This window comes from Lonchura striata, chromosome 12, assembly GCF_050655825.1.
Source record: "Lonchura striata isolate lonStrDom1 chromosome 12, ASM5065582v1, whole genome shotgun sequence".
Taxonomy (NCBI): domain Eukaryota; kingdom Metazoa; phylum Chordata; class Aves; order Passeriformes; family Estrildidae; genus Lonchura; species Lonchura striata.
Genome location: NC_140714.1, coordinates 13,936,291 through 13,949,515, shown reverse-complemented (window position 1 = coordinate 13,949,515; position 13,225 = coordinate 13,936,291). Strand labels below are relative to the sequence as shown.

At 38.4% G+C, this 13,225-nt stretch overlaps 1 protein-coding gene across 18 annotated transcripts in view; it reads left to right on the top strand.

The window, feature by feature from the left end:
* CACNA1D (calcium voltage-gated channel subunit alpha1 D) overlaps positions 1–13,225 on the top strand; it is a 167,688-nt gene that overhangs the window by 90,568 nt on the left and 63,895 nt on the right. For all 18 annotated transcript variants that reach the window (XM_085590075.1, XM_085590085.1, XM_021533027.4 and 15 more), the window contains 6 exons: positions 7,660–7,747; positions 8,439–8,465; positions 9,998–10,158; positions 10,736–10,961; positions 11,106–11,313; positions 12,894–13,014. In XM_085590075.1, the coding sequence (XP_085446201.1) occupies positions 7,660–7,747; positions 8,439–8,465; positions 9,998–10,158; positions 10,736–10,961; positions 11,106–11,313; positions 12,894–13,014 (831 nt within the window). The remainder of the gene's footprint in view (positions 1–7,659; positions 7,748–8,438; positions 8,466–9,997; positions 10,159–10,735; positions 10,962–11,105; positions 11,314–12,893; positions 13,015–13,225) is intronic.

Genomic DNA, 13,225 nt, shown 5'->3' with positions numbered 1-13,225 from the left:
TGTGTTCTGGAAAGAGTTAGTGCAGAGAAGCCATGTGCCACTAAGTCTCATTGTAAATCCTTAGAATGTGTTTTCCTGTGGGTTCATGCAAGGGAAACAATAATGATATAAAGAGCTTAAAAATGGAGTTACAGTTAAGAAATAACCTTATGCTAATACTGAGGATTTTTTGTTGTTGTTGAAGTAGGAAAACGACATTCTGGGTCTTTCTTTTTGATATTCAGAATACAATAGAAAACATATTTTATGACTTGTCTTAAATGGGTGTGCAATAAATGAAATCTTGTAGGATTTTCACTTGACACTAAGAAATATAATTTATGACGTATTTATTTAACAGTAGGCTGTTAAAACCAGGTAATTTATCCTGTAGTTTGATATTGAAGTAGCTGTTTTTAAACTTATCTCTGTATTGCAGACATAGTAGTATATTTTCAAAATATTTGAGTTTCAGAATTTTATTAGTCCTCTAGTTCACAATAAAAGCAAAGAATGGGAACATGGAATTGTGTTACTGGCTGGAAGAACATTGATTTTATGGGAGGCTGCAAGGGAAACTGTGGGTTGGTGTTGATTCCAGCACCACTGGAAAGGAATAATTTATGTCTATTGGAAAATGTGTTGCACAAATAGAATTTTTATCTAGAACAGAACAAGAAAGCCAGAGCTCACTATACTTAGTTATTGCTACCAATGTGTGGAAGGAGTGCATAAACTGTGGGTTTGAGTACCAGTATACAATCCTAAGCCTGGGATGTAAAAGATGGAACATTTTGTGGAGTAAATACACTTTGTACAAGGTTGCTGTGTAGAATTGTAGGTGATGCTGAGTTTGCATAGAGTGTTGGATGACTGGGTTGTCAGCTGTGGTGCCAGTGGACTGGGTTTATCCAGAGAACCTTTCTTGTCCTGTTCAAATTGGATGTTTGTTAATAGGCTGCAAAAAACCCCATTTATTCTGGCATTCCTTAAACAGCTCTGAGGTCATACAGATAAAAAAATACTTTGCACATCTACTGAGTTTGAAAGAACTTTCAAGTCTAAACTATTAATTTAGGCATAATTTTAGACTAAGTTAAAGGTTGTAGAAGACTTGCAGAGTGAAAAATAATTAAAAGAGCTTAAAGACAAATGCCAAAAAATTAATTTCAGGCAGACATATATACTTTTGTGTGGAAATTTCCAGTGAATAGGCAATCTCCTAACACTCCTGGGTTTATGCATGAGTCCTTAAATATGTGGCTTGGTATTTCAATGTTAATATCAACTGCAACAACCTGTAAAGGAGGGAGGGTTGCCGAGTTGCTCCACCTCCTTGCATTTCAGATACTTTTAGGAAATAAATTCGTTTGAAATATACCAGTGATGTTTTTCTCTTGAGCCATCTTGGAAGCATGAAGTAGAGATGGGTCCCAAGATAGAATAATAATTTTCAGGCTTCTAGGCAACTGTGTCCCTGCTTTGAATATCTAAACCTCTGGGTGATCCAGGTTACTGCTGGTTTATGGAGAGGGATAATCACCATGGTGCTCCTCAATGATGTAGAAAAGCTCTGGGTTTAGGATACAGAAGTTTCTGTGGCAGGCAAAGGTAGAGATTTCAAAGATGGTTAAATCAGAGATTAATAGTTTGTCACGTAATTGTTTAAAATTGTAGTTGAGGTTCCTGCACTGGAAAATTTCTGATCACAGAAGTCATTAAGTCATTTATTTATAAATCCTATGCATTTGTACATCTCTGTTATTGATGATGAGCAGGTATTCAATGCTGTTGAATACCAGAATACCTTTTAATTACTAGAATTGTAAGCATGCCTTTAGTGAAAGTTGGAAATCTTTATTATGAACTAATAGCTGATTATCCTGAAGCCAATGCAAAAACTTCCATTGCCTTCAAAGCACTGCGAATTTAGCTCAAAATGCGAGGATGCGTGAGAGGTGAGGGCTTTAGCTGCGATCGGTCGTGCTGCCGGCGATGTCGGTCTGTTTTGCCTAACCTTGCCTGTGTTGTGTGTACGGACACGGTTTTGTTTTTTGCGTTGCGACTGCTGCCACCTCCCGCGTCGCTGCTGGGATTACATGTGCTTCCCCAGGGCTTACACTGGCTGACTTAATGGAAGACAAGAAGAAAAGCAGACTTAGCTGCTTTGGCCGTTCTTCCAATAAACATGGTAAAACGTGCTCGGATTTGCAGTTGAACTTTTCTTTTCTGCCCATACTGCATTGGATGTGGTAGCTTTCGGGAGCACAGATTGTTTGCATCTCTCTCACCGAGGCACACCCCTCTGTAGCATGGACCCCTCGTGCATGCAGACCTTCCTCCTGGTTGAAGTGCATGTTTGAAACAGAGGTGCTGCTCTGCCTCCCTAAAGCAGAGTGTTTAATCCATTCAGATTTCCACTGAAGTGTCTTTGTCTGTGGCTCTTCTTGAAGAATAGGTTTTCTCTTTTGGAAGTCAGGTAACACGGATCAAAAATGTATTTGAAATTTAGGCATGAAGAAAGTAATGAAAGTATTTTACAAGTTTTATAATGCATCATAGTGTAAGCTTAGAACAGCATGATGATAATACTTACTATTTACTTTTAATACTTATGATGTAGGATCTAACAAAACACAACAAACTTTCTCTGTATCTCCTTTTGTTATTGATGGTTTGGTTCTGTAATTTGTTTTATTCACTTTTCTCCACCCACACTGGAGATGGACAGGAGGTTCAGAGTATGATAATTATTTTCAAATCTGCCTGTTTGAATACTGGCAAATGTCCTGTTTTGACATGAGCACATTTGCAGTAGTTAGGAGATCTAGTTTTAGTCCTATCTGCAACTAAGTTATTTGACCAGCTGGCTTTCTTGCTGTCCTAACAATTCCTATTGAGGCCCAGACTGAGGCTGAAACTCTCATCCAGTTACTTTAGAGAATGCAGAATTCTAAGTCAGAAATTGCTAGGACCCAATAGACTCATTTTGTACAAACACCGAGTCTGCTTGAAGTTGCTTGTGCAACTGTCAGACATAGATATTTGCATATCACTGTCTGATAGCTCACTCAGCTCTGTGTGCTGACACAGTTTGCTATAAGAGTTGTGAGAAGACACTTGCAATTTTACTTTGAACTATGTATTTCAACACAGCCCTTAAACAAGCAGGGTCAGGCTCTGATGTCTGTCAGGACCCGCCTGGCACTGCCTGGCACCTGCTGGCAGTGGCTGCTGTGCCACGGCTGGTGCCTGACCTTGCACGTCAAAGGCATCCCAAAATCATGGGCACTGACTTGGATTCTTCTGCCTTGCAGGGCAGGTGCACCTTCTGTGAGTAGGGTTTTGCCAAAGTACAAATGAACAGCCTAAGTTTTTTTCTTCCTGAGATGATTATGCTGATCTGAGAAGTTGAAGTTTAGGCTGTCTCTGGATTAGAAACACAACATAAAATAGGTTTTTTTTATTCCTCTACCTGTATGTCCATTAAAAACAACATGTGTGTAGAATATGCAACATTCCCAAGTTCTCAGTGTCATCCTTCAGGCTACAAGTGGTTGGTTCAGTGATGCTACTGTAACAAAACCCAATTTGTTTGCTTGCCTTCCACTGCAATGCAGCCAGCCTTATATTGCTTTTCCATGGGCTGCCTATAAAAAGAGAGAGCCCGTAAGAATGATCCACAACAACATTAAATCTGCTCTATGAGAAAGATATCTTGCTACGCTATCATGGAAAACATCTTCCAAGAAGGCTTTCCTTAAACTGAATTTACCCCACAAAGCTTCACAGTCAGAAGAGATAGTGCCACTTCTTTATGAAGTGTTTTCTGGGCATACAGCGGATTTAGGAAAATTTGAGATGAATTTGCAATTATAATGTTGCCACTTTGGGGATTTTTTTTTCACTCTATTTTCCTGTTTGACTACCTCAAAGATTAGGTAAAAAGGATTCAGAAAATTCATGTACTAATTTGAGAAAGAATTAGGAAAATTTTGAAGCCAACAATTCAAAGAATTGGTTGGCTGTTACTAGCAAACAGAACATGAATTTTCTTGTAAGAGTGATCTAAAATTGTGCCAGTTTAATATAATGCCAAGATTCTCTGCAGTAGCCAATACTGATGAGCTGTGCAGATCTCTCTACTTCTGCAGCACTTTTCCTTCAGCGCGTGTAACCACAAGGCTGCCCAACATCCACCAGTGTGAAAATGACATCAGCCTATGGATTGAAAGTGCACAGTTGAAGTTGAAACAGGCTAAAATTTTAATAATTTACATTAGAGAGGAAAACATTTCCAACAATAGTACTTGAAACCACAATTCAGTAATTCAGGTTATAGTTTAGTCTGCTTCTAGAATCTACAGTGACACTGAATTGTTGTATTTCAGGATTACACTATTTCTTCTAACTCTACCTGGCGAGAGCACACCATTGCTGATAGACAGTGTCTTGCTCTTCACTGTGTTATCTTACATCCTGGAGTGGAATTTGAAATCCCTGCTCCAAAGTCTGAAAGCTCCATAGAGTACCTCGTGAATACAATGGATTGTTTTTCTCATGTTATATTCTTATCCACAGAAGCAAAATGTAGTAGTTGATGTGTTTGACCTGTTTTCTATCCACTCAGGAAAGTATTAAGCTGCATGTTGGATGGGTTGCTTATAATGTCTAATGCAAGCATTCTTTTGTTTGAAACCAGTTAGCTTAATTCAAGAGATTATTAGATCTAGAAATCTAGATAATCTTACCAGAAGAATGCCAGTAAAATAAGGGCAAAAGGTGAATAAAGGAAAGACAAAATTTGGCATCTTCCTTTCAATACCAGGGTGCCAGTTTACAGATCTCAGAGCTGACCCTGCTGAGATCTGTCTCTCAAGTCTCTCAAAACTGTGTTTGCCTCTTGGACACCCCCTGCCCTTATGGAGCTGTGGCCATGGAGCTGAGTTGTTTTGAGACCTGGCAGGTTGCTTGCATTAGCAGAGTGGATGTGGACGTGCAGTGCTGCTTTTTTCTTCTGGCTAAAGACCTGATGACTTGCTGGCATTGCTGGAGCTGGACTTCCACACGGTGCCTTTCTCAGTACTTCTGTCAAGTTTCAATTTTGACATATAAATTACAGTATAATGACAGCTGAGTTTCTAATGTGAATTGGTTCTTTTTTTTCCCCTCCTCTATTTGTAATACAGCACCTGCAAGTCACTGATAGAGATGCAGCAAGAGCCCTGTGGTGTCTGAAACAGTAACATTCTGATATATTTAATAATTAGCAGAACTGACATTCATTTCAGCAGGGACAAAGATAATTTTACTTTGTTTTTCTTCACATAATCATGTTCAAAAGGGGCTGATATTTCTTATTGTGGGCTAACACAAAGTCAGGGTAGACTTGAGTTAAAATGACATTACTTCGCTTTTACATGTACTTGCATTTACATTACTTACATTAAATGGAGTTTTTTGTCACTCGGAGGAGTGACAGTTTATGAAGAACTGGATTCTAGGTACCTTTTTTCAGAAGGGTTGATAAATTTGAAATACAAGTGTGGGACACATTGCACTTATGCAATAATTGTGGAAGTAGGCCTTGCTGTGTTTTCCTGGAAGCTCTTAATAGTGTGTGAAACAAGACTTCAGCACTCTTAGTTTGCAGTTGCTCATCACAAGTGCTGAAATGTTCATCATTAACTGACTATAATGCTGTGTTCTCTAACAGCAGTGATGTCACCTGGCACAAGGCAACCAGTCCAGTTCTTTACCAGACAGGGTATGCTTATACATACTTGTAGTTATTTCAAAAGAAACTGACATTTTAAAATAAAGATTCTTAGTCCTCAAGCCCTGAGACTATGTTTAAAATTATTTTTATGATTTTTGTTCTTTAGCCCTTTGAAATTTTAGTAGTTGAATTTGAACACCAAAGATTTTTTTTCTTTACTTTTGAGTGAAATTCCTTTTGAACTCTGTAAGCTGTGAAGTTCTTACGGGACTAGCAAAATTCATTATTTTAAAACTGATTATAAAGGGAAGCATGATATCAGATTTGAGACACTTGCAGGTGCTAACCAGAGACTTTTAACATGTAAAGTCATTATAGTAATACTTTAAATGAATCATCAGAACAGAAGAACTTTGTGAAAGAAGGTTTTGCTGTGCTTACTGCCTGAAGTGCTTTGTTTATTCAAACACCTGCATGGATATTTTGGATCTTTCTTTGTTATGCCACTCTGTTTAGCATTCCATATAACAGTGAGTTGCTTATGGGGACAGATTCTCAGCTGTTGTAAGCAGTAGCTGAGTACCTGGCCTGCACAGACCTGTCAGTCTCCAGCTTGGATGGGACGGATGGGCACAGAAACCAAACCAGCACTTCCCCCTCCCCTCTATCTTCATGTTGGTGTTGAGGCAATATAGAGGTGGGAAGAGAGACTGTTTCTAACACTTATCACTTTGTGCCTGATTTGTACACAAATCAGAAAATTCAGGGTCTGATTATTAAATCTCATATCATCCTTTAGGCTACTAAAATAGTGAGATTTCCCTTTCAGAAGTTGACAATGTATTGCCCTGAGTACTCTCAGTTCACAGACATTGGCTTAAGCCCTTCCCAACAAACCAAACCAAACAAAATAAACCAACCAAACAAACCATCAGAACAGTGGAAGGTACATACCAGAATACCTTTAGAATGCTCTGTTTTTCTTTTGTTCTTGCTGTTTTACAGTCATTTCAGTGCATCTTGCACCTCTCTTATGTTTCCTACTTTAACTGGTGTTTCTACTGTATAGACTAGCAACATTGATTTATCTTTTTCTTGTTTCTGAGGTTATCCTTTCATGCTTGCTTTGCAGACATGGAAGCAGTGCTCTCCCCTGGGAGGAAATACTGAGAACTTTGGCTGTTCATAATTTCCTAACACTTTTTGACATAAGGTGTCCTCCCTCTATATTTCAGCTGATTTGAAGATGAATGGTGATGAGCCAGCTGAAAATGAATTTTGTCTAAAAAACCATTAGCCACAGTTGCTAACCACTCAGTCATGATCCACTATACATGTAGTAATTCACTCTATGGCAATTGTACTTGTCCCCTTTTTATTAGTGGTAATTCTCATCATGCTTTGAAGGACCATTCTCCCATTGCCCTGCTCCTGCTTGCTGCTCACACAGTATTTGCAGCACATTTAACTTCTGGCATCTTGCCTCAATAATTCATAATGCCAGTAAAAGCAAAGAGTGGTCAGTGTGACCATAGTGTGATTGTTCCTACTTTTAGAAATTTGATGATATCCCGTGGAATCAGTGAGCTCGTTAATAGCACTTCAACTGCAAAGCACCTCCAAAATGTTAACAGAACACTTCTCCAAGTGAAAATCTTCAGAATCTAACTCAGGTTAATTTCTTTGCTGGGGTAGCATACTCTTTGTACAAATTTCCTCTACTTTATACTCTGCAGTGTATGCAATTTCCTTGAATCACTAAAAAGACACACCAAAAAAATTCTGTCTGGAATTCTGTGTGCTTCCTTTCGGTGAGAGAGGAGGACTGATGAAGTGTCTGACTTCATCTACGACTCCTCAGATCTTCCAGGCTCTCAGCAGAGCTGCAGGCAGCCCTGCCCCAGGCCAGGAGATGCCAGCTGTGCCACACCTGGCGCTGAGACAGGTTTGTGTCCCCACAGCGAGCATGCCCACCAGCGAGACCGAGTCGGTGAACACGGAGAACGTCAGCGGGGAAGGGGAGAGCCCGGCGTGCTGCGGGAGCCTCTGGTGAGTGCCCGGGCGGGTGCTGAGCTCCCCCCACCAGCTCAGCATCTCAAAGCTCCCTCTCTCCCCGCTGTTCATTTAGCCAAAAGTGCCGTGACGTAGCCAGGCATCGTATGGCACTCGCAGGAGTTTGATATTAGACCAATTATAAAAGTATTAAAGCGCTCCTAAAATTCTCAGGTTAAGATGATATAAAAGAATTCCACTCAGCTTGGAGTGGAATTAGTGATTTTCTGAAAGCTTTTATAAAATATGATTTTTGTCCAGAATGATAAGAGAAGAATGGAAGTTTCTAACAACAGTAAAACCAAATATTTTCTGTTAATTGTGTTTGACCTGGAGAATATATATTTTTAGACAATAACTGAAAGTATGGGAATATTTCTATAACCCATAGTGTTCAGTATTTATTTGCTCAGATTTTCATTACTTCCAGGCAGCTTCTACATGTTTATTCATGATTTATTTACTGAGTTTTAAAGGAGATTTCCTTTCTTTCACTAATAAAATTTGTAAGGCTTTGGAAACGGTATTTCAGAAAATGAATAACAGACAAAAAAATTTCAACATTCACGATGCATTTTGTTAAAAGTTTGTTTCATGTATGGGTAATGCCAATGCAAAATTCTAAAGAAAATGAATTTGTTAATTACTTTCCCCCATTCTTAAAAATGTATTTTTCCTTCTCTTCTAGTCAAACCATCTCAAAATCCAAGTTCAGGTCAGTATTTTCCTCTTATAATCACATTCTAAGGTAAATGAAAAAATCTTGGTCCAATTCTCACTCTTCTGGGCTGATCCTCACTCCAGCTTCTGGAATGTTACTCTGCAATGTCAGTACATTGAGTTTGTGCACAAAGTAAGTCAGGCCATAACTTATCAAGGATATTGTTTTGAAAGTAATGTCAAAATGCCTTTGGATGAAAATAGAAAATGCTTTTCATTGCAGGCTCGCCTACCTGCTGCACTACAAGTCAAAATAGAAGTTAATCTTTGGGAACATGACTTTACTTGTATCAGTGTAATGGAGAAATTTACTGCTATTCCCCTTTTTGAATTTTTGTTTTCCTTCTGTAGTCTGCTTATGTATGCCTATGTTATTGATACACATTCATATATGTACCAGTTCGATATACTTTACTTTACTGTCACTGATTCCACACATCTTTTTGGGGAAAACAAAAAAATAGCCCCACTGGCTTCAGAAAGCTTGGAGTTATGCAGTTTGAGCCTGCTTGTGAGTCTTATAAATGAGATATACCACCATTGTTGTTCTTGTCTCATAGACTGCAATGATAGGTTGTTCTGTAAGTGTAAAAACAATTTAAGCTACCTAGGGAGTGAGGCATCCTGCTGATGGCTGTGGACATGGACCTTAGAGCAGGGGATTGGCAAGATAAGAATGTTCTTGAACTTCACGTTGATTTAGGTCAGGGCAGGATATTTTTCCTTTATATGGTTAGAATACCACAAAGGCTTGAAACGTCTGCACTGGTATCTAAAACCAGTATTAATTTCCATTACCACAAGTACAAATTTAAGATGCACAAAGACAACTTAGTTAATGCTTGAACAGTGTTCCCAGAAGTGAAGGAGAGAAATCTAGTTTTATGAGTCCAAGGAGATACCATCACTTGTGAATCCAGCTCATATCTAGGTACAGCCTCAGCTTGTCACTCTTATTTATTTTACAGACATTTGCCCACTGACACAATTTCAGTGCACATCAGTAGAAATCTCTAGGAATTACTGAAGAAGATTTCTGATGTTATAGGGTAGATTTCTAAAAGGTGACCCCAGCATTCCTATTCTGTTTAATCCTGCCAGAATTCTCTTTGTGGTTTAACTGAAAGCCTACATTTTTAGATGGAATTTAATTTGAATTCTGAGTGGATTCATTGACTTTTCTTTATCGCTATTAAGTGTATGGGGCCTTGGAAAGATAGTTATACTTTGTTACCCAATGAAATGTTAAATGCAGCTTAATATAATTATGTCACAGGCAATTGGAGTCTCCAAATGTTGTGGTTTACATTTAGAAATCTATAAGGAAATGTAAAAAAAGGAATAACAAGTTAGCAGTCCTTAACCTGCAACTGTAATGATTTACACAGCTATTGAAGTATTATACACATATTTATGAGAATACACCTACAATTGAACTTGTTTTCTACACAGAAGAAAACCACACTCTCCTTAACTTCATATGTATTTTCCATATAATAATAAATTTATTTTTATTTGAACTTTCAGTCGACGCTGGCGTCGCTGGAACCGCTTTAACAGAAGAAAATGTAGGGCTGCAGTAAAATCTGTCACATTTTATTGGCTTGTTATTGTCTTGGTCTTTTTGAACACGTTAACTATCTCATCAGAGCATTACAATCAACCTGACTGGCTGACCCAGATCCAAGGTACAGTCAAAAATTATTTGTCCTGGTCTTGACTATGGGTAGATGCGTTCTATCAGTGGCTACTTTTGTACTTTGCCATTTTGTTGTTTGCTGTCTGAAGGATATTCAGCCCAGCCAGAGGGAGATAAAAGAAATGGCTGAATTGGTCTTTGATTTCCATAGCAGTAACACAGCTGAGTAATGCAGCAGCACAGACCTGACAATGATAAATTGTAAATAACTGTACTTTTATCATGAAACTGTGCTTGAAAGATGAGGAGGAAGTGGGAACTGGCACAGCAGGACTTGCTGTGGGCTGGTTGCTTAAGTTACAGTGTGGACTCAAGCTGTGAGCTGAGGAACCATGAACTGCACAACATATTGGAAAGATGAATAGTTTATAGCTGGCAGGAAGCTTTACATCCTCGTGTAACTTTTGCCACTTAAGCATCAACTACAGTCCAACATAAAAAGCAGTACTTCATTTTTAAGCAAAAAGCTGCAAACTCATATAGAAAGTATGGTACTAATATGTTAAAATAAAAATGGAATCTATGAGGCAATTCAGAATATTTTTTTCTTTAATATTTTGTTCCAGATATCGCAAATAAAGTTCTTCTGGCTTTATTCACCTGTGAAATGTTAGTAAAGATGTACAGCTTGGGCCTACAGGCCTATTTTGTTTCTCTCTTTAACCGCTTTGATTGCTTCGTTGTTTGTGGTGGCATTGTTGAAACCATTTTGGTGGAGTTGGAAATTATGTCACCCCTTGGGATTTCAGTGTTTCGCTGTGTTCGTCTCCTGCGTATTTTTAAAGTAACAAGGTAAGATTATCTAATACTGCTAATTCTAAGGATAGCTGAAGAGTGATCAGCAATTGTTTTGTAATACTTCATCATGCACTGCTCTTTTACTGTTTTGTTTGGGGTTTTTTTGGTGTGTGTTAACACACGCATTTTAATTTATAGGCACTGGGCATCCCTGAGCAACTTGGTAGCATCCTTGTTAAACTCAATGAAGTCCATTGCTTCACTGTTGCTTCTGCTTTTCCTCTTCATCATAATCTTCTCGTTGCTTGGAATGCAGCTGTTTGGAGGCAAATTTAATTTTGATGAAACTCAAACAAAACGGAGCACCTTCGATAACTTTCCACAAGCCCTTTTAACTGTATTCCAGGTAACTTTCTTTCATCCCGTATGAGACATTTTACCTTTGATCAACAAAACTGTTTAAGTGATCGTGTTGCCTGAAAATAAAATCATGAATACTATTTACTTTCAGTAGCATTGTGCTCATTAAATTCAGTACTCTGGTAACTTTGCACCATTTGTACCATTTGTTTCATATCTTCTTTGATCTATCTATGCAACATAGCTGTCGTGTTACTTCACAGAGTTAAATCTCCTTTCTCTATCAAACACATGACTAGAACAAGAGGTGGAGTGTCATATTTACTTTGATAGAATTATTTTCTTTAACTTTGTTAGCTGTGTAACATTTCAGCTGTTCTCAAGCAAGAAAAAAATAAGAAGCCTTTAAAGAGTTCATATTTACATTGGGGTCATATCACTATAAGATAAAAATAAGCATTAATTTGTTTATAGACCAGGTTTTATTAAAATCTTAAGGCAAACTTGTCTGCTACTAGTGAAATGGTAGGGACATACTTCGAGTTTACTTTTCACTTATTTGTGATTCTTTTTTAAAACATATTTTCCCCAGTTTGGGTACTGGAATTAGTCTGTTTGGTTTTGTTTTGCTCACCATTTTCACTCTTGGCTGTGTACATTACCACAATATTTGGTTTCAGCCATTGTAGGTGAGAGTTAAAAGCTGATCCTGCAGGATTCACCTTGGTGTTGGCTTCCTGTCACTTTGATGGAAGTCCCATCTGGTGGCTGCCCAGAGCAAGCAGAAAATCTTTCAATTTAATTCAAGATACGGGAATATCAATGAGAAATTTCCTTATGGGGAAAAGTGTTCACATTTGACTTGACATTGCCCCTACAAAAACTTAAGGCTATCCTTTCCAGCTGAGCCGAGTTACATTTTATTCAGATTTTATGCTGTCTCATTTTCAAAGGAATGGAGATTCCTTCAGCTTTAGAAGATATTCAGGAGCAAGTAGTCTGTTGGATGCTCACCAGCAATGAAAATTAGTCTGATAAGTTTAGCTGTACAGAAATGAATTTTAGAAAATGGCATGCATTTAATTTTCTTAAACAACCATTTAATTGCTTGGAAGGAGAGTGATTATTACATATTTTCTCAGGATGGAACTGATAATATTTAAGTTTCTTAGAAATACATGAAGTGCATTGTAATACTCAGAATTTTTATCGTAGTACAGATATTTGTCCAGTTTTTAAAAATGAAGAAAAAAAGAACCTTAAAGCATATAGTAACTTGATTTTTCAGTGATGGACATTTGTTGGCATTGCTACATAAGTGGCATTTCTGAAAACCAGGACTCCTACTTTGGCATGCCAAGATCAATAAAATTTGAATAAAATTTCATTTTTATTATTTTTGCCTTTGAAGTTCAGTCATATAAATGCATAGCACAAAATAAAAGCTGTTAGAGTTAAACCCAAGCTTTCAGGAGATGTTTGTTTAAATGGGAATTTTAAAACAACGCATGAAAAGAACATGGTATTGCTTTATGCATACAGGAGGTTAGTTGTGCTGTGTGGTCAGAGGAAATGTGTTTCTCTGTTCACTTTTGATGCACTAATCTCCTAAAATCTGCTCCATAGATCCTAACAGGGGAGGACTGGAATGCTGTCATGTATGATGGCATAATGGCATACGGTGGTCCCTCATCCTCAGGCATGATCGTCTGTATATATTTCATTATCCTCTTCATCTGTGGTAACTGTATCCTTTGCACTGGCTGGAAGGGTCAGCGTGGGGCTGTGAGCCAGGGACATCAACCAAACCAAACCCCTCTGGGAGGGGGCAAATGGCCACGGGCGAGTGCCGAGTCCTTTAAATAGACCTTTCCTTGCTCCCTGGGGGACCAGAGGCGGTGATCCCCAGGCCGTCTCTGGCCACCACCCTGGCAGAAAGCAGAGAATGTTTTCTTCCT